We start from the raw sequence: 27,532 nt of genomic DNA, 5'->3' as shown, positions 1-27,532 counted from the left end.
TTAGCAAATACCTTCCTTAAAAAATGGTTTGGGGCTTGAGTAAGAATTGGGTCTTTTCAGAATCTTATAGTTGATTTTCTAAAGTTACCTAATCTTTTCTGAGATCCTATAAATTATAGTCTTTAAAGTCCTAAAAAGTTCCTCTTAAGGCTCGGCCTCCCTCCTTTCTGATGTTCAGTTCTCTGGATTGCCAGGGAACTCTATACCACCAGTGTCATGTCAAAGGTAGAGAAGGAACAGTGGAAGTGCAAGTTGGAGCAAAATGAAGGGGAAGAGTGTCTTTAGACAGGTTCAAGTTAGAGCAATATTTGTATATCTTACAAAGAACAGACCATCTCGCATTAACAGGAACCATATCAAGCCATTTGGTAAAGATTGTTGAGCATTTTTGAAAAATAAATCACTTCCTTTTGCCAAATGTCACCTCTATTCACTCATGGCATTTTCTATGGCTCTAGCAATTCTGTCGTACATTTTTTTCACACTTTGCAATACTTCGCCTTCTCTTAAATTATATTTTCAATCCCAAAAATTTCAAGTGACAACCACTGTAACGTACACATTCCCTAATAATCATAAATTATTCCTAAATCTCTTTCTATGAGTGGTCTCCTAGGTGCCAACTTTTCATTCTGAGGGCAGAGCCAAAATGGGAGCAGAGAGTTTAGAAAAGTTGGGAACTGAGGGGAAAGGGGACTTCAAAGAGCCAGCCAGCAAGCCAACATTTTGGGTCTTTTCAGTCCTGACTGAACATTCTCGGTTCTTGTTGAACTTGAGATGAGCAAGTCTGGGGTTCCAGCTTAAAATGCTGTGGAAGCCATCCACCCCACTCCCCACAGTGGGGTGAGCACTTATGATGATCTCTGCTCTGTCTTACTGAAACATGGAAGAAATCTTTTCTCTAAGTCACGCAAAATGCAACTATTGGTTTAATAGTCAAAACGACATGGCAGAAAACTTAAAGCACTACTGTACTAGATGAAATCCATCAGATAATATCTCTAGCAGCTAGTGCAATCAAAATTTATTCATTCCAATACAGGGATTAAGGCTGAGCATTGGATTCTGTTTCTGCTTATTTGTCATACAGGGAGATTACTGTCCAATGACCACAATCTAATCCATCGCCATTATTATTTAAAGGATCATTTCCTCTAGTCTGCCTCAAAAACATTAAGTAGATCCAAAGGGGAAAAAAACCACGCACAGAACAAATGTTCAAAAAGCATCGTTTCAGGATTGAAGGGCAAGAAAACACAACTATATTTATAGTCTATTTAATACCAATGCTGATATTTGGATGTATTCACTGTTAGCTTGATGCTGTGCAATCTTTGGAGGGTGACAGTTTCCTATACTATGTAAGGACCCCAAAGTACATTTTATGAAGACTGAAGGGCTCTCTTGGAAGGCATTCCCTTCGTGGACAAGAAATTTAGGGCTCTCCCCAAAAGAACATCCAAGAATACAATAACTCTAACATAAGATCTGTCCCGTCCCGGCAGGTGGAGCACAAACCCTCATGCAAGATTTCCATCTAATGCAATACTTCTGAATAAGCTTTGCATAGCCCAAAAGAATCTGAAGATGGAAGGGCAGAAAAATATTTCACTATTTGAAGAAACGTCTGGGAACCCAGGATGCTATAAATACCCAAGGAAATTAACCTATGTTGAGTTACCACATCCATTAACAGGTGAAAGATCATCTCTGGTTTTCCAAGTCTATGTTTTTTCTTTGTGAAAAGGTGTAATCACTGAAAGAGTTTAAAACACTCATTTAAATCTTCCAAGCACATAGCCCCAGAATGAGCCAAATACAGCTTTGCGACCACCTTTGTATCCTACTGTTCAACTACAATTGGACTCTGGTTTTGATAGCTATTCCATGAAGCAATAAATGTTGCCCTTAAAAGAAACAAAGGAAATGGTGATTTCTGATAAAAATAAATGTTTCATCCTGCGAGCCATTTATAAACGTTGTGATCTTACCTGGTATATACACTGCTGTGCCTTCCACTGAATCCCCATTATTGACAATCAGGAACTCCGTTCGATTAGATGCTTCCAGAGGGGAAAGTGATGAGATTACATGATCGGTATTTAGCTGCTCCGTGTTTGGTGTTGCCTGATTGTTAAATTCATTATTGCTGGCTGCTACGGGTTTTTTGGTTGCTGTTGTAAAAGTTGTGGAATCCTTCTGAACAACCGAAGCTGTTTGTGTTTTATGATTTATATCCAGCGTGGAATAGGGCACAGTTGGGATTTCAGTTGTTGGTTGTACAGGATGAAGTAAAACACCTGCTACTATTTCATTACTGGGAGAAGCTGAAGTTAAATGTGGTCCAAAGTAAATTTTTTCCTCATCGTTTTCATCCACTATTTTTACATATTCTTCATCTTCAGTTGTGTCAGCACGCAGAGACTCAGCAGTTGTTTCTATGGAAAGTTTTGGAACAGTTGTGGTAATTGAATCTTCAAGAGTTTTCATTTCTAACTCCACGGTGGGTTCTGTGGCAGAAGATTCGGCCTCCTCTCTCCCTTCAGACACCTGTTCTACCAAGCTAGGTTTACTTTCAACTGTTGTACTTTCTGATTCAGCATTAGGGGTGCCCCAAGATGGAGACTCAGTTTGATGAAACAATTCTTCCCCTGGTGGTTTGAAAGTTACTACAGCGTCTACATGAACTTCCTTCAAAGTCTGTTCTGGTGAAAGATCTGGTGCACGTGAATCGGTGGTTGAGACAGTTATTCCAGGTTGCACTGATGCTACATTAACCAAATGGCCAGTTACTGGGGATTTGGAGGTTTGAGAGCTGACAAGATATAATTTTTCTGAGGCTGAATCAGCTAATGTGGTTTCAGTGTATACTGTGGGAGTTGATCTCTCAGTTGTATAAGGTAACTCCATTGAGCTCTGGAAAATAAGCTTGGTGGAAGAAATACTTACATCAGGTGACTGATCTATCGATTCTTCTCCTTCCCCTGAAGATAGCTCTGGTTTAAAAGAAGGATTTACAAACTTTTTGTCTTCATATTCTTCTGGAGTCCTGTCCAAGTATCCAGAGGTGGAGATTGCATCACTTTGATCAGCAATTGCTTGGCTGTCTGACAAAGTACTTGATTCAGAGATGTCATCCAGAATACTTTTTGTAGCTGTGGGTTTTCTTTCGAAGTTAGGGTCTTCAGTTTCCTGTTGGACTGAAGGAGAGGTACTTGGAAGAGCCAGTGATGCTACTGTTGGAAGTGAAACTCCTAACTTTGTTTCTGTGTGAATTTTGGAGATTTTTGTTGTGAAATGCATAATATTCCCTGAGTCATATTCTGTGTGGTCTACTCTTGTTATGCCCTGAGAAACTTCTGATTCATTACTTATTGTCAGACTGGGCATGGTCATGGGAAGATTATCACCAGATCCCTCAGCTTTCTCTTCTGCTAAAGAATTATTAAATGCTTCTTCATTGTTATCTTCAACTTTCAAGATTTCTTCATCATTCCCATCTGGTGTGGAGTGCACCTCAACATCTGTTTCTGTTTGAATTCCTAGTATGTCCTCATCAGTTGATTTAGTGGAGTCTAAATCTATGATAGTATTCTTATCAGATGTGATTTCAGGCAATATTTCAAGAACTGTACTCTCTGTAACAGGAAATATTTCATCTTTCTCCTCTTTGTCAAGATCTAAAATAATCTTGACAGGTTCTGAAGTGATAGCTGTAAAACTCTCTGAACCATCTGTGGAAGCATCTGTGGAACTGTATGTTGAATTGTCTGCGGGGCCAGCTACAGAATTGTCTGTGGAACCGACTAAGGAACTGCCCGAGGAACTGTCTGAGGAACCATCCGTGGAACCATCTGAGGAACCATCCGTGGAACCGTCCGAAGAACCATCCGAGGAACCTTCCGAGGAACCGTCCGAGGAACCATCCGAGGAACCATCCGAAGAACCGTCCGAGGAACCATCCGAGGAACCGTCCGAGGAACCATCCAAGGAACCATCCAAGGAACCGTCTGTGGGTCTATCCGTGGACGTGTCCGTGGAACTTTCATCTGTTACTGTCCTGACAAGAATGCTACTTGAGGTTGTTGCACTCTTACTTTCCTCTGAATAACTCGGCAATATGACCAAAGCAGGAAATGACCCATTGGAGACCACTGCTTCACTAGGTGAGACTTCTGAAAAATTTCCCTCATGGCTACTAGGAACATCCATTGTGGTTTCTGTCTTGGTTGTCTGAGTAGAGTGCTCTGAATCTTCAGGGTCAAACCACCCAGATGCCTCTCCAGAGCTTTCATATAAAGCACTGGACACTTTGGAGGCTGATGTGATAAATATTCTATCAGTAGAAGGGCTGAGAGTCCCACTTATAGAAGAAAAAGCTATTGTTCCTTTAGTTTCTGACTGTGAAGTATACCCCTGAGAAACACTTTCAGTGATCATTTCTGATGTGTGGGGTTTGGTTTCATCCCAAGAGACAGTTTGGCTTGTAGGAGCTGTAGGGTCTAAAGATAGAGTCACTGGCGTGGAGAGGAGTTGAGCACTAATGTCCCGAGAACCATCTACCATAGTTGATGTACTGTGCCCTAGCGTGTATGCTTCTGAGGGTTCTTCTGCTTCAGGACCTGATAATCCACTTCCTTCACTTTCTTCTATTTCATTTTGTTCAATTTTGTTCACCAGGGGCTTTGGAGCTGAACTTTGAAGTTCAGATAGTTCAGGATTCAAAGTACTTACAATATCCTTAATATTAATCAAATTAATTGTAACTGAAGCATCCAATGTAGGCTGTGAAGGGATAATTTCTTCTCCTGACCCTTGTCCTGAGAATAAGAGGTCAGCATTTAGCTCTTTAGTTGTTGGCTTAGTTCCTTGAGGTGTAACGTGGATATTTTGTGTTATGCTTTCTTCCTCTTTCGTAAACCAACCTGCTGGATTTGATCCAGCACTTTCAGATTTCATGGATTCAGTCGCTGAGAGAGGATCAAAGGAAGGGGATGGCTTGGTAGTAAATCCTGTGAAATAAGTGAAAGTTCTTTCTTTTTCTTCTAACTCTGGAGTAATTGGGCTAATAAAGGAAATATCTTCCTCTCCAAGGCTTGATTCCTTTCTACTGATGGAAGTTTCTTTGGTTGTTAGCAAAGGAGATTCTGTAGATCTTGATGTCATTTTGGCAAATGTTTCCAGTTCAAAAATGATTTCTCCTGTTGCAAAGGTGGTTTTGTCTGGTTCAGAAGGTTCCTGTTCTTGTATTTTTTCTTCTGAGGGCACTTGACTTTCACTGTCTAGTATTTCCACTTTGATTTCATTAACCACTAATTTGGTAGGCTCTGCAGTGAGAGAATAATCCATAGAATCAGTGTTGATAATCTCTTCTCCACCCTTTGCAGTTTGTCCTCTGGTTACAACAGGAAGTGTCTGGGGTGGAATTGTGGCTTTTGTATCAGTCAGAGAATCCACTTCTCCAGAACCTTGGTCAACCAATGGGGAATCAGTTTTGGTAGCTTTTTCTGTGGGGCTTACAGGTACCATCTCAAGAGTCCTGATGAAGTCAGGTGCTTCTTCTCCAGAGCCTCCCACTGTAAATGTTTCAGTAGGAAGCTTCAGAATACTGGTTACTGTACTACTCTCAGGCCCCTCGGAATCAGTTGTCAGATTTATTCTCTTGAAAGTTGGCATTGCAGCACTGTTGAAAGGAGCTGTCTGAGTTCCTCGTTCTAGAAAAGGTACATCTCCAGAACCTTCATCATTTCCTTTTTCTTCTTCTGTAATAGAGTGAGTTGTTGGTGCTGTGAGATATTTTCCAAGGTCATCACTAGATCCTTCTTCCAAAGGAAAAATGGTTTCTGTGCCACTTAATTCTGTACCATGACTTGGTTCTTCTGGCTCAACGGTACTTAAAACTTCCTTGGGTGTTTGACTTACAATTTCAGTTTTACTAAGCGAGATGCCTGAATCTGTATTCAGAATGACCGTGGTTGGTTTAGGAGATAATGTGTATTCCCCAGAGGACGACTCTGTGCTGGCAACTTTCTTTTCTTCGTGATCTGTCTTCACTTCCTTATTTCCAGTTACCACCTTGATTGGAATTGAAGTCACAGAAGCAGGTTCTGTAGCAATATCAATTTCTCCAGAACCCTGGTCCCCAGGGGAGATATCAACACTAACTGCTGCTGTAGTGGGATTTCCTTGAACCAAATCCTGAACAGTGCTGCTTCTTGTTTTGGTATATTCTTCTCTAAACAACCACAAAAGGTTCTGCTCTGTAGACGGAAAAGCAGAATTTATTTCCTCTCCTTTGGGCTGGGTGGATTCTGTTGTTGGCAGAATACTGCTGGCTATGGTGGGCTCTAGATGAATGGAATTAATTTTGTCAGTAGAATTTTCCAATTCAGTGAAAACTAACTGGTCTGACTCCTGTGTGGATACATATTCAAAAGCTGGAACAGAGGTACTTGTAATATCTCTTTTGTTGCTTTCTGCCTTTGGTTCAGTAAACGCGCTGAAAACTTGGTTACTTGAATCCATTTCACCTGCAGATTTGGAAGTTGTCACTGTCGGTTCCCCACTGGGGTACGCAGTTTCCTCTCGCAGAGGGAAGAGAGTAGCCGAAACATTAGAGATGCTTTCTGTTAGAAGGACGTTGCTGAATTCTGAGGTTAATCTTGTTGCAGATTGTGAATCTAGGGTTGCACTATCTAATAAATCATTTGACATTGTAGATGCTTGAATAATAGTTTCTTCTAGGTCCCCAGAGCCTTCTGGAATGACAACTGAAGAACTTCCCAAAAGCGCTACAGTATGTCCAGGTGTTGTCTTCTCCCAGCTCCCGACTGTGGATAATGTTTCAGGCTGACTATCATCAGTGAGAACTGAAGACCCTTCTTCCGGTAAACTGTCTCCTGTAGCATAACTTGATGCTGCACTTGGAGTTGATGTAATGGCAAGTGTCTTTTCTGCATCTTCTCCAATGCCCATTTCTGTAGTAACTGGAATGACGGTTCTCATAGATTCTTGCTCAACAGGTGCATCTCCAGAAGACTCTTCAGAAAACAAAGTCAAGGTTTTAGTGCTTTCAACTGAGATCTTACGAAACCCAGGGTCCTGTTGGGTGAATGACTCTGCCACTTCTGAAGGTCGACTCTGATATAAATTAGCAAATGCATTCAGGGGCTCTGTAGGGTAAATGTCCGGCTCTCCACTAGAAAAGGGTTCTGTTGTCTCCAAATAGATTTCAGGTTTCCATGTAGCTTCAAATGGTTCCACCAGTTCTCTGGATTCACCTGGCAGTATTATACCAGGAGCCCCAGTTTCAGCTAACACAAAAGGATTAGAGAAATTTTGAGGGGCCACACTTTCCAGGAAGGGTCTCCTTACTTCTTCTGCTTTTGTGTCTTTAGGGGCTGTGGTCAACTGTTGCTTTTCAGGGATAAATTGCAGAGTTGGAGATGTTGTCAGCAGTGTTGGAGAAGTTGTCACATCAGTAGCATTTTCACAGTCTTCATCTTCCTCGGAAAAGAAATCTTCTAAGTCAATGATTTCAGGCAATACGGGTAAAATTTCGGAAAGAAGATCATGCTCTTCATCGGGAACTTCACTGCAAGGTTCTTCTTCTTTTGATTCTGAATCTATTGGTTGACCAAATTTACTCAAATCACTCAAACGACCTGAAAAAAACAAAGAGTTTTTCACAATCCTTAAATCAAAGGTCTGGCAGTGTATCACAGCAGAAATGATAAGCATTGTTGACCAAAAAAAGAAAAATAACAACAAAAAAACCCAAAATTCAAAAAAGGTCCAAACAAAATTACGTTAAATTGGATGTAACCACCAAACTAATATTGGCTTCAACTGTTTTCCTGTAGTATGTTGAGAGGAAATAACATAAATTCAAGTATTGACTGAAGCTGCTAATAATACTTCCTGATTGGGGCACCAATGGGTCAATTTCCAATGCAAATTCACTCTTTAGAAACCAAACTGAAATCAAAGACATTGCATTACAAAAATTATAAGTGCAAGAATACAATCCTAACTTCCCAGTTCTATCTTTTTTGGAAAAGAGTGCAGTTAAAACATCAAAACAATTATTACACGATTACATTATAAAAAATCATCTCAACTTTCCTTTGAATTCAGGAGTCCCCTAGCACAGTCTAAAAGTCTTCTGGGCACATACAATTGGAAAATCTTCCTCCATAACTTTACATCTGGTTCCAAAGGAGAATAAACCCCCAACTCTAGCACTTAATATAGTAGCAACTTTGTTTCACAATCATCAATTCAACCACCATCTCATCATCTAAAACATTCCAATGCCACAACCTTTCTAAAAATCTATTCACCAGATCATATGAACTCTGTGTCTGTGAAGAGACATGGCACCTGAACATAGTATGCTACTTAAATCCTCTCCCCAGTGAAAATCTAGTTAGCCCTCCTCTCTGGAATGGATTGACCATTCTATTTTACATTTTGTTCCACTAATTTTGACTTATATAATCTATGCTTAAAACAATTTACCAATAATAAACTTTTCATACATGTTCCTTACTTCTTAAAACCTTCCAAACTTTGCCCATTATTAATAAAATGATATGATAAAACATTATGAAGAAAAATCACTGTAAAGCCTACTGACCAATCTGATAAGTATTATGCCTGCCTCTTGCCATTCCAGAAAAGTAATAGCAGCTAAGAACTTTCACAACTCTTGACTTATTCCAAAGAAACTCTCTGTTACTTAATAATACATGCATTATTTTATCTTACCTATACTTCCTACTCCTAATTTGCTGATTCAAAGATGTTTCAGTTTTCCACTAGGGCACTTCATGGCCCAGGAGTCACTGTTTGAACAAGCAATATGTTGTTAGGTGGAATACCCTCTACCTCATCAATGTATTCCATCTAATCATCTCTAGTGTGACCCTCTCTCAGCTCTCTTCCTCCAGATTCACTGATCTAATGACCTTACTCCTACTATTTAAACTTATACACACACACACACACACGCGTGTGTGTGTGTGTGTATATATATATATATATTATAAATCATTTATTCATACTAAAGGCTGCCTCCTTCTAAGAACTATAAGCTCACTGTGGGCAGGAAATGTATCTAGAAACTCTATTGTATTGGACTGTCCCAATCACTTAGTACAGTGTTCTGCACACAGTAAGTACTCAAATATCATTGATAGATTGATTGATTTTGGAAAGCCACAGTAGCCTATACCTCTGTGGGTTGATATACCGACACACCCCAACACATAAATCCACACCCATCTCAAAGCGAATAAGCTCATAATAACTAAATAATTCTTTATATTCTAAAATAATTCCCTTGATTCCCTTCCATAAAAATGTGAATATAGCTACTACTAAATATTCGATGTCAATGGATAGAGAGCAGGGTTATAGCTGACCTAGTTTCTGGACCAGTGCAATTTGGTCAATAAAGGGCATGAGGGGCCTCAAAATATTTCAATTGCCATCTTTCATTCTCCAGCACCCGAGCCTCCCTGCTCTCTAATCCTGAAATGCTCCCAAACTGGGGTAGGGGATGATTATCCAACTTCCCTGAACCTGACTTTGGACACAACCAGCCAATGCAGGGAATCCAGGCATCAGAGCAGCATTAGAACTTGTTGCCCCAGTGTCCCATCAAGAAGGCTGGACAATGGTGATGCCAGCATGAATACTGTCCACTGAGCCCTGGCATGGCGATTACTTCCTCAAATGATATAAACTACTAAATTTTGATGGGAAAATAATGGTACCAATCAAATTTTGTAGCTCCCTCTAGGCTCTGGTCACTATGGGAAGGGAACATGCCTACCAACTCAGTTATATTGTCCTCTCCCACAAACCTAATTCAGTGCTTTGTATTAATTACCATTGATTGATTGATAAATTGGTTTTTATGGTACATAAAAGGTTGCATTCAGTTAATAATGGATACAATGCTTTCTTCCAACTGCTGACTTTGTAGGAAAAATTTTCTCTACACATTATCCCATGTGCCTATTACACAGAAGTGCAATGCACAAAGAAAGTGCTCGCAAAATGTAGAATGAACAACTTCCCTACAGGACCTGATGGGTTCCGTACGAAACAAACAAACAAAAAAATCTCTAGGGCCTCCATCAATCGACTGCCTAGTCTCCCCCGTCTCCTAGCTTTGGTGCTAAGGACTGACTCGAGGCTGGTTTCTATCTTGGACACCTATCCCTGTTGGGACCTCAATGTGAAAGTGAGGAAGCCCCCCCACCAACTCTTTGCTTGCCTCTACTCTGAACACAAGTAAGGAAAAGAGAAAGACCCTAAGGGGTAGATCATGGTATTACTATTGTTCAGGGAATGTGCAGGGATCCTGAGTGCAGCAGATGGCCAAGCCATTAAGGTAGTCATAATTAGCAGCTGGTAGACAGCAGAGAATTTGGGATCAAATTCTTTATAAGGAGTGCTTCACTCAATCAATACTATCTACTGAGTGCTTACTCTGTGCTGAGCACTCTAATAAGTGCTTGGGAAAGTCCAACAGAGTAAGTAGACACAATCCCTGCCCACAAGGAGTTAACAATCTCTCCAGGGGGAAACAAACATTAAAAAAAATTTCAAGCAACTGAGTCTATATAAAGATATCTACATAAATGTGGGAGGAGGAAGGTAAGTACTACCTAAGTGCTTAGGGGATGAGGACTCGAGTGCATAGGTGACATAATGCATAGGTGATATAACAGACAGGGAAATAAGGTGGGGGAGTAATGTTTTAGAGTCAGCACAGATTATGGTTTTTGTTAAAAATACTTTTGATCAATCAATTGTATTTATTGAGTGCTTACTATGTGCACAGCACATAGTAAAATGTGCTTGGGACATACAATACAACAGAATTAGCAGACATCACTGGTCCAGAACAAGCTTATAGCCTAGAGGGGGAGACAGACATTAATATGAATAAAAGTTTTGATAAAATAAGAGCCAAACATCTATATCAAAATTAGCTAGAGTCTTTCCTAGTAGCAATATTCAAAATATTAGGCAAAAACCCCCAAATGGATTGTTTTACTACTAGTGGTGATAGTACTGAGTGGTGAATAATCATAAAAATCATTATAGAAGGTAGTTCAAAGTAGAGAGTTTAATTCTTGAGTGCCTGCCAAGCAATTCAAACTCCTGTCTATTTTTTATTTTCCTGATTTACGATTTCCTACTTGCCAGTAAAATAACATGTGGAGAAAGCAACATCTAAGCTTTGAACCGCCACACTAAATCAAGTGTGTCTGGTCTGTTATTTGAAATCAGCACTATTAGAAAATTTACTACTTCCTTTCCACAGGTCAGGACACATTTTGAGAATAATTATCTCCTTTCACTTGCTAAAGATACTTGTATTTCATGAAGGACTCAGAACCATGACCTGTGCTCACACGATGAGTGGCCTTCACTAATTCTGAATGCAGCTAATTAACCTTCATAGGTGCCAAACTGGTTCCACTCACATAAAGTGATTATACTGTAAACTTGTTCTGGGCAGGGAATGTGTCTGTTAATTCTGTTGTATTGTACTATCCCAAGCACTTAGTACTTGTGTGTGAGAATGAGTATCAGCCCTGTCAGAGAGACAGACACACACACACAGGCACACACAGGCTTTTGTAAACAGAAACACAACAGGCGTATGCACAAAACATCAAACAGAAACATGACAAGCATACACACAATAATACTAACAGTAATAATAATAATAATGGCATTTATTAAGTGCTTACTATGTGCAAAGCACTGTTCTAAGCACTGGGGAGGTTACAAGGTGAGCAGGTTGTCCCACAGGGGGCTCACAGTCTTCATCCCCATTTTACAGATGAGGGAACTGAGGCACAGAGAAGTAAAGTGACTTGCCCAAAGTCACACAGCTAATTGGTGGAGCCGGGATTTGAACCCATGACCTCTGACTCCAAAGCCCATGCTCTTTCCACTGAGCCACGCTGCTTCCCATAATGATGGTATTTGTTAAGCGCTTACTATGTGCAAAGCACTGTTCTAAGCGCTGGGGGGGATACAAGATGATTAGGTTGTCCCACGTGGGGCTCACAGTCTTAATCCCCATTTTACAGATGAGGGAACTGAGGCTCAGAGAAGTTAAGTGACTTGCCCCAGGTCACACAGCAGACATGTGGCAGAGCTGGGATTCAAACCGATGACCTCTGACTCCCAAGCCCATGCTCTTTCCAATGTTAAGCATTTGCTATATGCCAAGCACTGTAATAAGCGCTGGGGTTGATATCAAGACAGTGCTTGGCACATAGTAAGGGCTTAACAAATACCATCATTATTATTATTAGACTGAGCCCCCTCCTTCCTCTCCCCTTCCCCCCCATCCTCCCACCCTACCTTCTTCCCCTCCCCACAGCACCTGTATATATGTTTGTACAGATTTATTACTCTATTTTACTTGTACATATTTCCTATTCTATTTATTTTATTTTGTTAATATGTTGGGTTTTTCTGTCTGTCTCCCCTTTCTAGACTGCGAGCCTGCTGGGTAGGAACCATCTCTATATGTTGCCAAATTGTACTTCCCAAGCACTTAGTACAGTGCTCTGCACACAGTAAGCGCTCAATAAATATGATTGAATGAATGAATGAATAATCATGTTTGGACACGATCCCTGACCCATACAAGGTCACAGTCTAAATGGGAGGGAGGCCAGGGTGTTTAATCCCCATTTCACAGATGTGGAAACAAAGGTGCAGAGAAGTGACTTTTCCATGGCCATCCAGCATGCAAGGAGTGGAACTGGGATTAGAACCCAAGTCCTCTGACTCCCTGCCTCAGGCTCATTCCTCCAGACCTTACAGCTTCCCCAAGACAACACTGAACAAACACAGCATGCATAGCAACAAGACAACCTCAAAGATTCACATGGCAGTACTAGTACCCCTCTGTGGGAGATCTCTGGCCCTGAGAAAAAGTCCACAGGTGAGGGAAAGTCGTTACTTGGATCCAATATTTCCCACTGCTTCCCCTGCCATCACCATGCTCCCTGCTAATCAGCTTCCGCTATCACTACTCTCATAGCCACAAGCTGCTCTCATGGGTTTGCCATAAAAATGACCTCAGAAAGGGGTCAATCAATCATATTTATTGAGTGCTTACTTTTTACAAAGCACTGTACTGTTTGGGAGCAATATAACTGGGTCAGCAGTAAAGTGCGGCCAGCACACATTGACTTCACCTGATCTCTTTTTTAAAAAAAATTTTTGTTTTATGGTATTTGTTAAGCTCTTACTTTGTGCCAGGCACTGTAATAATAATAATAATAATAATAATAATGGCATTTGTTAAGTGCTTACTATGTGCAAAGCACTGTTCTAAGCACTGGGGGGATACAAGGTGATCAGGTTGTCCCACGTGGGGCTCACAGTCTTCATCTCCATCTTACAGATGAGGTAACTGAGGCACCGAGAAGTTAAGTGGCTTGCCCAAAGTCACACAGCAGAAAAGTTAGAGGAGCAGCGTGGCTCAGTGGAAAGAGCACAGGCTCTGGAGTCAGAAGTCATGGGTTGAAATCCCAGCTCCGACAACTGCCAGCTGTGTGACTTTGGGCAAGTCGTGGCTAAGTGGAAAGAGCACAGGCTTTAGAGTCAGAGGTCATGGGTTCGAATCCTGACTCCACCACATGACTGCTGTGTGACCTTGAGCTAGTCACTTAACTTCTCTGAGCCTCAGTTACCCCATCTGTAAAATGGGGATTAAGATTGTGAGCCCCACATGGGGCAACTTGATCACCTTGTATCCCCCCCAGCGCTTAGAACAGTGCTCTGCACATAGTAAGCGCTTAACAAATGCCATCATTATTATTATTACTAAAAGTGTCAGAGCCAGGATTCAAACCCTTGACCTTTGACTCCCAAGCCCGTGCTCTTTCCACTGAGCCACACTGCTTCTCTACTAAGTGCTGGGGCAGATACAAACTAATCAGGTAAAACAAGCTAATCACAGTCCTTGTCCCACATGGGACTCAAAGTCTTAATCCCCATTTTTACAGATGAGATACCTGAGGCCCAGAGAAGTTCAGAGACTTGCCCAACATAAAACAGCAGACAAGTGGCTGAGCCAGGATTAGAACCCAGGTCCTTCTAACTCCAAGGCCTATGCTCTAGGGCTCACTGCTTCTCTTTTATACTCAACTGATGGCAACTCTAGGGACAGGACTCTCTGACAACACCTCCAATCCAGCTGAAAGCAGAACCTCATCAATTCCCACCAGCCACAATAGGTGGTGAAAAGCAGGTGAAATTCCATGACCATCCCACCTATTAAAGACATAGGGTCTCTCACACTTTACCTATAACCATTCAGCTAAATGATTAGGTTCAATATTTTGAAATGAAGAAAGAGCTATCGTTTTCTAAATATAAAATATTTTAAAAAGAGAACCTCCCTCAAACATCAGACATCCTTTTATACACACTTAAATCCTACAGAAAAATTTCATATGAATGAAAACTGGACTGGATATAAAAATACAGGGGATTCACTTCTTCTTATAGACAAGCAAAGACCTGTAAGATTTAAAGGGTGTAATATCTGCTCAAAAACTGGGAAGATCCCTTAATGATGAAAAGTTAATGGGGAATGTGTTTTTGGTCACCCAATATTCAGTAATGTCAAGTTACTGCTTCTGGATATTTGCTTACATCTGTTAAAAAAGGTCAAAAATTTTCATCATAAGTCAGAAATTAAACTATTGACCATTAGAGTTTTTAAGCAGAACTTTCTTGCCAGAAAAATACCACTTTAAATGAATACATTCCTTTTTTGGTCATACAGAATCAGTACTGGATTTGAATTTCAATAAGGATGCAGCTGCATCTGATGTGTGAATAAAACCTCTCACCACACATACTTCTTAAACAAGGGTATGGTAATAAGATAAAAAATTCAAAAGAAATTTTGCAATCACACAACAAGTCTTTCAAATGGATTTTGATTCAGTTCCCTATAATACGCATAATCTTAAGTTTTAATACTTTGGAGTAGAACGATTGAAGTATAATTAACCCTTGAAGTCTGAGGGGATGACTGACTATTCCTATATCTTTTCAGAAGACAACTAACTGCCACAAGAAAGATTTAGACTAAGTGGAAGGAAGATCTACATATTGGTAGAGGGTGTAAATAGTGATTTCAGTTTCCCCACTTTAAGTTTCAGATTCTTGCTTGAGGCCACAGAGAAAATCAGTGGGGAAACTGGGACTTGAACCTGTGTTTAACTGATAGTGTTAATTTATAATAGATCCCCCTGTTCCTGCTTTTCCCCATCAGGAAGTTGAGAGCCACACATCATTTTGCATAAAGAGAATCCTCTCCTGGATAAATCCTTTGTTTTGATTGTTTTGAAATCAGACATTAGAAGGAGAGGAGCCTAGTGGATAGAGCAGAGCGCTGGTAGTCAGAAGGTAAGCGCTTAGTACAGTGCTCTGCACACAGTAAGTGCTCAATAAATACAATTGAATGAATGACCTGGGTTCTAACCCCAGCTCTACCACCTGTGTGCTGTATGACCTTTTGGCAAATTGCTTAACTTCTCTGTGCCTTAGTTACTTCATATGTAAAATGAGGATTTAGACTGTGAGTTCCATATGGGACATGGACTGTCTCCAACCTGATTAACTTGTATCTATCCCAGCATTTAGAACTGTGTATGGCACATAGTAAGTGCTGAACAAATACCACTATGATTTCAAACAATTATTGAGTAATCCCTCAACCGTCTCTTCTTCAGCCTTTGTTCTTATTCCAATAACTTTGCTTCAGAAGAACTATTTGAAAATAAACCGTTTTAATCATTTGGATGGTAAAGATTAATGAGATAATATCTCCACTCTGGAAAAGAAGATATTATCTCACTAGAAAGGCTTCTTACAAAGTGTTGACAGATTTCTTACCTCAACTGAAGTAACCAACTCATTCAGAATTTGGAAACATACTTAACCAGAAAGAAATAGAAATGTCAAAGTTTGCTCTCCTCAGACCAACCTAATGTTAACTGAGAGTCAAGAAGAGATTCTCTTACTGGTCTCCATGGCAAATTTACTGAAGAGTTTAAAAAAAAATCTATTCACAAGCAGCCTTCTCACAAGAAAGCTTTTTTTGGGGGGGAAAAAATTGATCCCTGATCAATCAATGGTATTTACTGAGTGTAATGCACTATACTAAGTTCTTGGGGAGTATAATGCAATAGAATTTTTAAGATATGTTCCCCACCCACAGGGAGCTGACACTGAAGCAAAAAACATGGAATTTTTCTCATTTGGCATCTACCAGCTAAAACTGCAAACCCTCCAAGATTGTCCTCATAGTGGGATATAGCCTGGTCCCAAAACTTTGCTCGACTGGGACTGGGACAGGTTACCCCTCCTCACCCAGGAGACCCTAAGGAATAAAAGTATCAGGAATTCTCCTACCTATATGGATGCTAAGAGCTGGGTGAGTGGGGAGATACAGGTGAAGCAGTTGTGCATTGAAACAATTCTTCACACCACTGTACGGAATGCCTTGTGCACAGATTAAGAGAAGATTTGTTCTATGGTTTGAGGATGACACTGCTGATGGTGTGACAGTTTAATGTTCCTGGGCAAGGTGGAGGAGACCGCAAAGGAGTTCTCTCTCTATATATAAATGTCCATGAAAAGAAGCTTCCTGTTCTCCCCTTCACAGGGGAGAAAATTGAGGCCAGAAAATTGAGGCCATTACTTTTAGAAAAGTACAGGATGCAAGTGTTAGTGTCCCCAAACATTTCCTATTCTGTTTTCTGGAAATGGGTGATTTTCCCTTGCTATTTTCAATCTGCTCCCTAAAACCACAGAGTAAGAGAAGTCTTCGGCTTTTCCATACTCTAGGGCACACAGACTACAATGTGGGAGAGATTAGTCAGAAAGAAGGTATTTCTGAGTCTTCCTAGCAATAGGTTATTTTCAATAAACAAACCTGGAAAAGTTCTCAAGCCCACAATTTTCTTGCCAAATGTACTACAACTGGGACTGAATGGTCTACTAAACACCACCACATTGATACTAAAAGTACTTTAACAAGGAAAGCTCCCATCATACTATTAATGCCTCTACAAAATTTTTCTGCCTCATTAGCCCCTTAATAACCTCTTTCTACTGACAGTAAGACGGGTGATTTTCATCCTCTTCCTACCTGAAGGTGAAAAGTTTTACTTTATCCCATTTCAATAAAGAAAGAAGTGACTGTTCTACCTCACCTCAAACTCTATTTTCCTTCCATGTAAAGCTAAATGAGTCTCAAACCTGAAGGGCAAAAATATTTTAAGAATCCTTCCAGGAGGAAGATTTGTACTGATGTTAGTCAAAATGTAGAACTGTCAAAAGCCACCTCCCAGAGGTTTCCAAGTACTAGAGTTTCAATTGCACCATCTGACCTAATGCCCCGTGGTGCTACGTGAGGTACAGGGAAATGTTTATGGCAGTTTAGCAGACTTCACTCAATCCAGGATGAGGCAGGGAGCTAGGCAGGAAGTGACTCCAGATGTGAAAGTCCTTCCCCGTATGTGGAGATGGATCCCAGAGGGCACGAGAGATTTCACAGTTACCTCAGGGGCATCAACCCCCAGGCTGGGTCAGTTTCCATCCTTGGGGACTTCTGCAAGGGCCAAATGACCTGCTGGTACAGACCCAACTTGAACCCCAGGATATTCTCAGCATAAAGATGCTGAAGTCTGTTATGGAAACCAGCAATGACTAAAGAAAAAAAAAATCCTGCACACTCTCCTTTCCTCTCCACCAGAATCCTTTAGCCATCCTCATTTTTATGTTTACATTTGTGATTCATTGCAGAAATATGCTAATGTACTTAGCTTCTGCCAACTACTCCTGTTCATAGAATATGAATTTTAACGCCAATTACTTTTCAACATTAGTGTTTTCACACAATTCCATTGCTACACTGCTCAGGCTGGTTTCATTTCTCTTGAAGAAAAGATGGTGCATGTCAAAACACACCACACACAAGATGAAACTGGTACCAGATCCAGACTACAGTAAGTATCTTTGAAAAAAAACAACAAACTTCATTTTCCCCCATCAAGATCCTGTAGGCAAACTATTTCTGATATAGACAGAATTTATTTTCACCATCCTCTAAGCCACTCTGAAAAATAACTGCACTGACATTTTTGATCTTGTAAAATTTTTATGGGCTGAAAAAAATTCCTTCAGATTTTCCCACTGCTAACTGTAGCTATCCTCAGGTAATAGCACCCCAATTTGCCATTACAATCCATTTGAGCACACTGGGCTCACAGTACTGAAAAATCTAAACCAATGTGCCTTGCAAGTACTATTATTATTACAATAAAAACTGCTAATTCGACTAATGCCAATGATATTCCAATTCAAATGGATACATTCTAACAACCAATTGTGTGCATAGTTGACAACAGCTAAAGAATTACGGATAATTCTTAAAGTAAAAAGAAATTTCCACGGACACTTATATTTTTCCCACGGTAAGGTATCTGCCCTGACCTTGATAGCATTCAACTATAGTCAATGCTTTTTATTCATTGCTTTCATTTTGCACCTTCCCTAGATTGATTCTAATGAAAGTATATCATATGGTTAAATAATTATTTGTCACAGAAAGCAGCAAATTCTATGTGAATAAGCAGCTCAAGATACCAGAATAAAATGGTCATTGACACAATTCTCAAAATGAACTACATTATTCTTTGAGGAGTGAAACCATTCAGGATAAGGTACAAAGTGACATGGTGTATTTAACTGGTTCTTCACTAGGGTTGATTAGATATTACCTTTCTGGGGGATAGAAAGCATGACCTAAGAAGCCTGTGATCTTTCAAATATGGGTCACAACATACATTACCCACCTGCTGTATTGGAGTGATTAAATTTACACCATACAGATGAGTGGAAATCTATTCACCCCTCAAGCCTTTTCTTTAAATCTGAGACAATATTGACCAATGGGACCCTTTTTATCTTGTCATCTGGAGGTCTCCTTCTTCAGGTAAGTAGATGTTGCTAGAAAACTTCTGTAGCTGTCACCTAAGTTTTGTAGGGCTTGAAAGATAATTTACAAGCAAACCCACTCACTAGCACAAAAATGCTGGGCACAGGCAGGGAGGGATTGCTTTTCTTCCCTTCCTAACACATTCAGATTGGCTTTTGGTCCCTTAGGAGTCCTTTCACTGCCCTCAGGGTCAGTTCCCATTCTCCCCATTACAGGTGGAGAAGGAAGGCAGAAGAAGTAAAGAATTCAACCAGACAGTAACCTGGGCCTATGGTCTATAGGAAATGAACCCTTGTCCATTCTGTCCACTTGGAGGAAAACCAGCAGTTTTGCTTTTTTAAAAAAATCACTATAGTGACTGGGCATACACATTTTTTATTCAGATTTACATTTGGCATTTTTTTAGACTAAGTGCTTATTTCTTTCTCAGTTTTTAGCTTTGGTAAAGGGAGTTTGCTTCCCTGAAGAATGAATGTGTAAACACACACACACACACACACACACACATACTTTCTCTCTGTCTCTCTTTCTCAAGCTCTGGTCATCTTGGGGCAATGGAAGCCCAGTAGTTCTCCCTTCCTTTCTTGGTCCAGGTGAAAGTTACTTTCCCAATACTGCTGAAGCTACTATGACCATGGCAGAGGTAAGGGAAAAGGGGATGGTAAAAAGATGAAGAGATTCATGTGGCGGGGGGTGGAATGCTCTCACTGGAGTCTCTTTGGGGTTGGTAGGCCCAGAGATGTTGCCCCTCTGTCTAATGTCCAAAGTCACTACCACCCATAGTTAAAAGGGAAAAAGAAGACATGATGGAGAAAACAGTTACCACCCTCAACAGCAGGAATTTTCCCATGGACAATGATTTTCCCTTCTTCGCCGGATAACAAAAGTCTTTTCTAATGTTGAAATAACCATACTCATTTTCACCTCCTGTTGATTTGATACAACCTGCACATTTCAGGTGATCTGGACTAACAGGACTTACTCAGGTATACCTCACCTACTCTAGCATTTACATTACCTAGTTGGAAGGGAAAGATCGGATCATGTCAATATTATTAACCCTCATCGTTTGATAGATAAATGAATAGAAAAACAGACTTCTAAAAAACTCATTCCAAAAATGATTGTCATGTTTGCTTAAGATAGGCGATCTAGGAAATGTACATAAAGATAAAATCCAATAAAAACCGGGAAACCATCACAAAATAGTAAAACATCTAAAATACTCAAGACAGTGTCCACCTCTTCTTCATTTTCTTATCACAACTGATATTCATCTGAAATTAGGTTATTTAGGAATTAAAAGTAATATTGAAACACCCTGACAGTATGTTTGAGTTTAGGTAGCTTCTGCATTATTTTGCTCTATGTCGAAATATAAATCGCAAACATTGCCGTGGACTAATACTGCATTACCAATTTCTGTTCTGTATACCCATCAGCTTAAAGCTGCATACATAGGTACAGTACAGTTATATCAGCTAAAAAAACGTGTTTGAACTTGCATATTTGGCGGCACTTGAATCTCAGAAGCTTCAAATCACTCAATTTTCATCATGCCATTTCTATAGCAAACCTGTAAAATCCTGAAAGAAAGAAAATCCTGAAACAATCCTCAATATCTATCTGGGAAAGCATCACAGGGCTCCAACACTTGTTTTTTTAGCTCTCCACACTGTAGATGCTGTTGTTAATAGCTACAGACTAATGAAATGTTAACACAGTCCAATGCTACACTTAAGCGTAGTAGTGCATGGAAGGACACTATGAAATTAAAACATTTTGCTCCACATGATCTGAAATGATATAAAAAAATTAATGATTTGGTTATATTAGATGATAAAGCAAGAAATAGCCACTCATAACTCAGACTATCAAATGTTTGCCATATTCTCAGAACAACGTTCCAATGTATCACAGCCTAAAATATCAAATTACTGGGAAAATATGTTTTACACACTCCAATAACCTTCAAACACTCCAATATCCTCAAATATGTCGCTTTTTCAAAAAGTAACTAATGAAAAAACGCCCATTACTTTGAATGGTAAGCAAAGACTTACCTGTCTTGTTGCGTGTGACCTCAAAAACATGTACTAAGATATCAGGGTGGGGTTTCTTCCCCGTTTGGGGTTTTGAAGTAGAAACTTCCTGATGGTCTAGAGCCTCTGTGCTTTCCTCAGTTTTACGCAGCCCTGTTGGTCGTACAACTGAAGTAGCACTTGTTGTAAAATATTCTCTATCAATTTCTATACCTTCTTCTGTGGTGGTTAATTCATCGGGAGTAGTGGGTATGCTAGGAGGAATGGATTCATCGATTATGACGATGTCACTGGTAGTTTTGTCACCAGGTTCCTCATCAACTGCCGGTAGAATTTCTTTAGTAGTAAAGTGTTTGGAGACCGATGTAGGTTGAACTGTATCTAGGGGGCCAATGGTGCTCCCTGAGACCGTGGTTTCTTTAGGTGAATACTCAAAGTGAGGTCTCTCCAACCATCCTGAGCCGGTCTCACTTTCCTGTGGAAAGGTCTCCTCCTTTGTCTTGGTGGAAGTTTCCCACTGTGGCTGAGTAATGCTGTCTGTGGTAGAAGGACTTGAAGGTGACACAGGTGGCACAGGACGGCTGCCCTCTCTTTTGAGTTCTTGTTCGGTCACTGGCCTTATATGTACTTGGGGCCTTGAGCTTGGTGTTATTTTCAGGGGTCTGCTGGGCTCAGTAACAACATCAGTTGGGGAAACCGCTTCATGAACTGTTGTTCCAGTAGTTGTTGCTTTGACTGTTGGAACCTCTTCAAAATCGGGTACCTTTCCATCAATCCCCAAGTCATCACCTGGGGTTGGGTATGCTGATCTGTCAGTGTCTTGTTTCTCTACTTTTTCGCTTGCTTGTAGTGTGGTAGATGGAAGGGTGGCCGGAGAGCTAAAAGAATGCTCCTGCTCCGCATCTTCTGTTATGGTCGTTGATGGAGCTCCTGGAGAAACAGTGGCTTCTACAGTGGTCTGTTCAGTAATCAGCTTGTCTTTTGCAGTTTCGCCTCCTAATGTAACAGAAGGCCCAATAACGTCCCATTTGAAATCAGTAATTACAGAAATAGGAATTGCTTGTGTTGCACTCCCGGGTTTCTGCGTACCACCGTCATAATGAAATGCTGATCCTTCCATGTCCGAAGTTTCTTCATAAGGATGAAGGGTAGTTACTGCTCTGGGGGCTTTCAAATCCAATTCTTGGTAAATAGTACTCCTTTCCACAGGTTCATCAATTTGCTGTTCCGTTCCTGGGAGAGGGCGAAGCTTTTCTTCAGTTGTAGAATCAGTTACAATGTACTCTTCCTTAATGGCGGCTTTCGTTGTTGGCTGAAAACTTGCTTTCCTTTTCTCCTCACTTGACCAGGGTTCTTCAGTAAACTTCACTATTGGGCTTTCAACACTATCTGGAGAGGGTGTAAATGGCCTCACAGTGTGTTCGGCTAAGCCCGTAGTCTGTTCTGCTTTTTCACTCACCCCTGAAATGGTAAGTAAAGCAATAGGCCGCTCTGTGACATTAAGGGGCTCTAAGGATTCCAAAGATTCTGAGATGGTGATGTTCCTTTCCTCCACTGACCACTTGGATACTGTGATCACTTCCAAATCTAAAGTGCTGCTCGTGGAATGAGTTGTATCGGTTTCAAAGGCAACTGCCGGAGTTGTAGATTCTTCTTTGTGACCCTTGGCTTCTGTTGACTCCATGCTTGTATTAGTTTGGTCTGTGATTTCTGAAACTGGAACATCAAAACGTTTGATCATTTCCCCAGTATACTCTGTTACATAGGCTTGCTTTGGAAAAGCATCTGTTCCAGGAAAGCCTTCTACTGTTCCAGAGAATGAATCTTGAGTGCCATCTTCCCTTTCAACAGTAGGTAGCCATGCAGTAGAAGTTGGAAGAACATGTGAGATTGTTATCTCCTCCAGGCCTGCAGTTTGATCTTCAATCTGAGATGACCCTTCTGTTTGTTGAGACAGATAAACAGAAGTTGCTGCTCCCTCAACTAGCTTCTGCGGTGAAGTTGACTCTGGGGGGGAGAAGAACAATTTCCCTTCTGTATGGTTTTCTGGTGGTGGAGCTAAGGATGTGCGTTGGAGGATAGAACCTTCTGGCCAAGCTTGTGTATCTTCAGTAAGTGGCTCTTCACTGTCAAGCGTAGTTACCGGTGAAATTTCTGTAACTTCTGAAGACCCTCTCTGAGTTACATTAATCTCTTCTGAGGTCTTTGAGACAGTAACAAATTCTGGAACTTGAGTTGGAACCAAAGTACTCTGATCTGGCCAAGCAGTGTATAGGTTTTCACTGCCATCATCTTGACCCACGGTGAATCCAAAACGGCCTGTCGGCCTCTCTTCAGAAATAACATGGGTTTTCAGTTTGCTTTCCGTTTTTGCCTCCAGAGGCATTTTAGTGGGCTTAGCACTCTGGAGCGTTTCCTCCCCTGTCAGGGTACTGGAAGTCCCGGTTGCCAAGGACTCCTTTACAGGGGTGTACACCGAGGCTCTTAGAGATGTTACCCAAGGTCCCACCTCTATTTGTTCTGTTGGCGTCACACCCTGATCAGGGATATGATGTGAGCCGACAGGTAGGCTGCCAGGTCTGTCTCTCTCTGGGACAGCTGGTGTCCAGAAAATGTCTTCCCCATCGTTGGGTCTAGCTGGGATTTCAAGTGGTCCAGCAGCAGAGGATGTGGGTTTCAATTGCCACAGTCCACCTGTACTACCAGCAACAGTAGCTGATTCTGCTGCTGTTCTGTCTGTGGCAGTCTGAGTTTGACTCAGGTGCTCCTGAGGCTCCTCATGAATCATTCCACGGGGTGAAATTGGGATGTGATGTTTACTATCCAAGATTGATTTTCTCACGGGTGGGACATTTGTTTGCGTGTCAGTGACTAAATGGGGATTAAGTGTAGCTTTGACAGGTATTATCTGTGATTCCTTTGACAACTTAGGTGATCCACTTTCCACAGGGATACTCAATTCGATGGTGGTAGTCTCTGATATGTTCTGTTTAGCTAGAAAAATAAATTTCAAAAAGTCAATTAGGTAGGCAAAGGAAAAGTTTTATGCTTGCACGACCCATGTTCTTTTTCTGAGGAGGACTTAACAAAAACCAAACACACCCAAATTCACCTAAAGGAAAATCATTGCTCAGATGAACACCTAATTTTCTTTCAGTGATCAATTTGATCTAACAAAATGATTTTGCTAGGTTTTGGGACCATTTTTCTTAATTCTTGAAAGGTACAGAGTATTTTAATAATAATGGTGGCCTGAAAATTCCTTAACAGTCATAGTCTTTGGAAACAACATAGTATTGACATGACAAAGGGCTTGTACCAAATTTGTAAAATTCTAATAGTATAATTCTACACACCTTTGCAAGAGAGACTTAGGTTCATTTTTCAGACCCTTTTTAGCTTCCCTTCGCCCCTTTAGGCTGAGAATGCTTTTCAAGTAGTTCAAAACCTCCAGGGAAAGGGAGTGCCTTCCTTGCTGAACAGAAACAAAAAGCAATGCTGAATACAGTAAGATGACTTGTAAACAGTCAGCTTAAAGGAATCTAAAGTGGAAACTGGTAACTGTTACTGAATCTCTGAGTTCTTAAAGCACTTTATGTCCTTATCAACAATAGCCAAGCTTTAAAAACTGTTCCCCAAAATACTAATGAACACTAAGGGGACACAAACCTGTCCATTTGACATATTTCCAGACAGGTCTTATTCTGTGGTGAGTGTGTAATAAGGGTAACTCTCTTGTGTGGTTTTTCCCGAGCTTACTTTAGCATTTCACTCAAATGCAAAATGGTAAATGAAATACCACATGGTATATTTTTGGCCTGTAATTACAATCGCCAAAAGGACTCTTGAATAGCAGTAGAAGTATGCTTAGATAGCATGTCATCATAGAACAATGGAATCCAATGCCTTCGAATTTCCCAGGGACCATCTAGATCGCACAAATGGATTAAGAAGATGAATGAAAATGACAATAGACACTCTCCAAGCACTCTCACTAACTGGAAAGAATATCCTTCAAGGAATTTGAAATGGTTTAAAATTTTTTGGAAATATTACGGTTACTTTATACTCTTAAACCAAGGAGGATTACCCTTTAGAGCTGGAAAATATGAAGATTTGTCAATTAACTGGCTATTATAGAGATTTTTGCTCTCCTGATTTTCCCACAGTATACAAAGTTCCAGCCCATGAAATGTGGGGAAGGGAAATCTTCTCCAGACAGGGGTCTTGGCTTCAGGATTGCCACTGAAGTCATGAACTTCAAATACTGTTACTTTCTAGTTTGGACATGAATGGGGTCATTTTACTTATTGGAAGGTTGTTTGTTGACTTAAGGTATTGTTATTGCTCTCATCTTTACTTTTTGGAAGGTTGTTCATTGGTTTAAGATATTACTCATCTTCTGAAACAACAGGCTTATCGATTTTAAAATAGATATGAACAGAGGAAGCTGTCATCCTGCATTATTTGGAGCCTGTTAAACATTCCAGCCTCAAGTGATTCCTTTGGATTTTTCAATGCAAGAAGTAAAAATCAATAACCACCGGCTGGGTTCATTAAACTTTCATACTCACTACATTCCCCATAGTGACTGAATAAGGTCTATTGTGCTTTCCAGCTCCAGGATGCTTGTCCTATGAGATCCTATAACTGTAATGAATATGATTATTATTATGAATAACTGTTATAAAATGTATTATTTATTATGAATATGATTGATTGATTATGACCATTTGCTGCCAAATCTTGGATTTTTCTGACAGTTTCTATCTGCTAGGAAATAGCAGAAAATGTACAAGTTTCTATGGTAACATCATTTAAAAACTAGCAACTCTCCTCAGTGCACATGTTAGAACTGTTTAAGTAACAGCTCTATCTAAACCAGTTGTGCCACTTTTTTTTTCCTTTTTCACTGCTACTGAGATTACTGCAGGGAATTAGAAGAATAACTTGGAGAAGTAACACGGAGGTAGGGGAAGTGCTTGGGAATTAGGCTCTTCTGAGTTCTAACCCAAATTCCTTCTGGTATGAAGAGCACAAGTTAATATGTTTCAGGGCCTTTGAAAATGAAATGCTCTGTGACTGTGCCTCAGCCCTCTCCTATTTAAACATGCTCATCAAGCTTATTTGCCTATTTAATTTTTGAAAACAAGAACATGAACAATGATTTTTCAAAGCTAACCAGAAAATATACTCTATGTATAGCTATGGTAATTGAATACCCTCCGAAGCCTCATCACAGGGAAGATGTTCAATGTTTAATGGTAACAATGTTTAAAGGGCCATAAAGGCAGCTTCAAACCCGAGTTCAGTTAGAGAAGTTTTTGCTTTGAGAAGTCAACTACCAGAATTCTTTTGTCCTGATGGTAATGAAGCCCTCAAAAGGAAGCTTGCAATTTCTCACAGGCTCCATTCCAAACTCCAAGGCCTTTCCTCAAAACAGATGTTTTCTATTACTGCACTCTCTGCATTGTTATGTCCAGTAGGCTATCTTCTTTGTGCTTCTGATGTCGGACATAAAGCAGATTTTCCTAATAAAATGTATAAATCTATTAGTGGCATGAAAGCAAATTAGCTCACCACAGCTGCCTACATCAAAGGCAAATGAGTATTTAAAAATTGATGCTTTTTATATAGTGGCAGAAGGAAAGCAGCTGGTCTTGGATACGGTCTTTCCAATCTGGGGGACATTGCCCTATTCATGTTGATTCTTTAGGCTTTCACTTTGGATCCATTTGCTCCCTTATTTCCCACTGTCACTAAGAGAGGGTATGGATAGACTGGGATCAGTCAGGTGGGGCCTGAGACAGATGAATCTGCAGGATGGTCTCCTGGGCCCAGGGTGGATCGACTTTCCTCCAGCTGGAGGATGGATGACAGCCCGAGTTTCTTTAGTTTGCTTATGACACCATCAGGGAGAGCAGTCTTTTGGAAGAAAAGATTAAAATCCCAAGTGACCTTGAGACATCAGAGAAGAGGTAAAGATCAAAGAGCAGGCAGGTCACAAAATGGCAAATGCAAGCCAAACATCTGGGAAGGAAAACAAAGTGTTCAGATAAGATGGAGGAAGAACAGAGATCTAGGATGCATGAGACAACCATAACGCTGCAATTAGCATTGCAATTCCCAAAGCAAGCAGGATATTTGGATGTGTAAATAGGAGGACAGTAGTAGAGAAAAGGAAGCTATTTCCAAGATGGAAGACCCTTACTAGAATGATGCGTCCAGTTCTGGCTCCATAGCTGAAGAGGAACAGAAGAAGCTCACAGAAAGCATCCAGAAAAGAGCTACAAAGATGGTTAAAATGCTGGGAAATTAGACCTTTGGAAACATGAAATGAATAAGGGTTATCCAACTTGTGGAAGAAAATGACTGCAGAAAGATTGATTAATAATCATCAAGGTTGGTGACTAGCATAGAACTT

General features: G+C 40.5%; 1 protein-coding gene across 2 annotated transcripts in view; it reads right to left on the bottom strand.

Moving 5' to 3' along the window:
• VCAN (versican) overlaps positions 1 to 27,532 on the bottom strand; it is a 115,215-nt gene that overhangs the window by 37,706 nt on the left and 49,977 nt on the right. The window contains exons 7-8 of one of the 2 annotated variants that reach the window (XM_038765976.1): positions 21,130 to 24,102; positions 1,992 to 7,664 (exon numbers count right to left, since the gene is read on the bottom strand). In XM_038765976.1, the coding sequence (XP_038621904.1) occupies positions 1,992 to 7,664; positions 21,130 to 24,102 (8,646 nt within the window). The remainder of the gene's footprint in view (positions 1 to 1,991; positions 7,665 to 21,129; positions 24,103 to 27,532) is intronic. The other variant, XM_038765977.1, reaches the window with a different exon arrangement.

Source organism: Tachyglossus aculeatus, chromosome 23, assembly GCF_015852505.1.
Source record: "Tachyglossus aculeatus isolate mTacAcu1 chromosome 23, mTacAcu1.pri, whole genome shotgun sequence".
NCBI lineage: Eukaryota > Metazoa > Chordata > Mammalia > Monotremata > Tachyglossidae > Tachyglossus > Tachyglossus aculeatus.
This window is presented reverse-complemented; position numbering and strand designations above follow the sequence as displayed.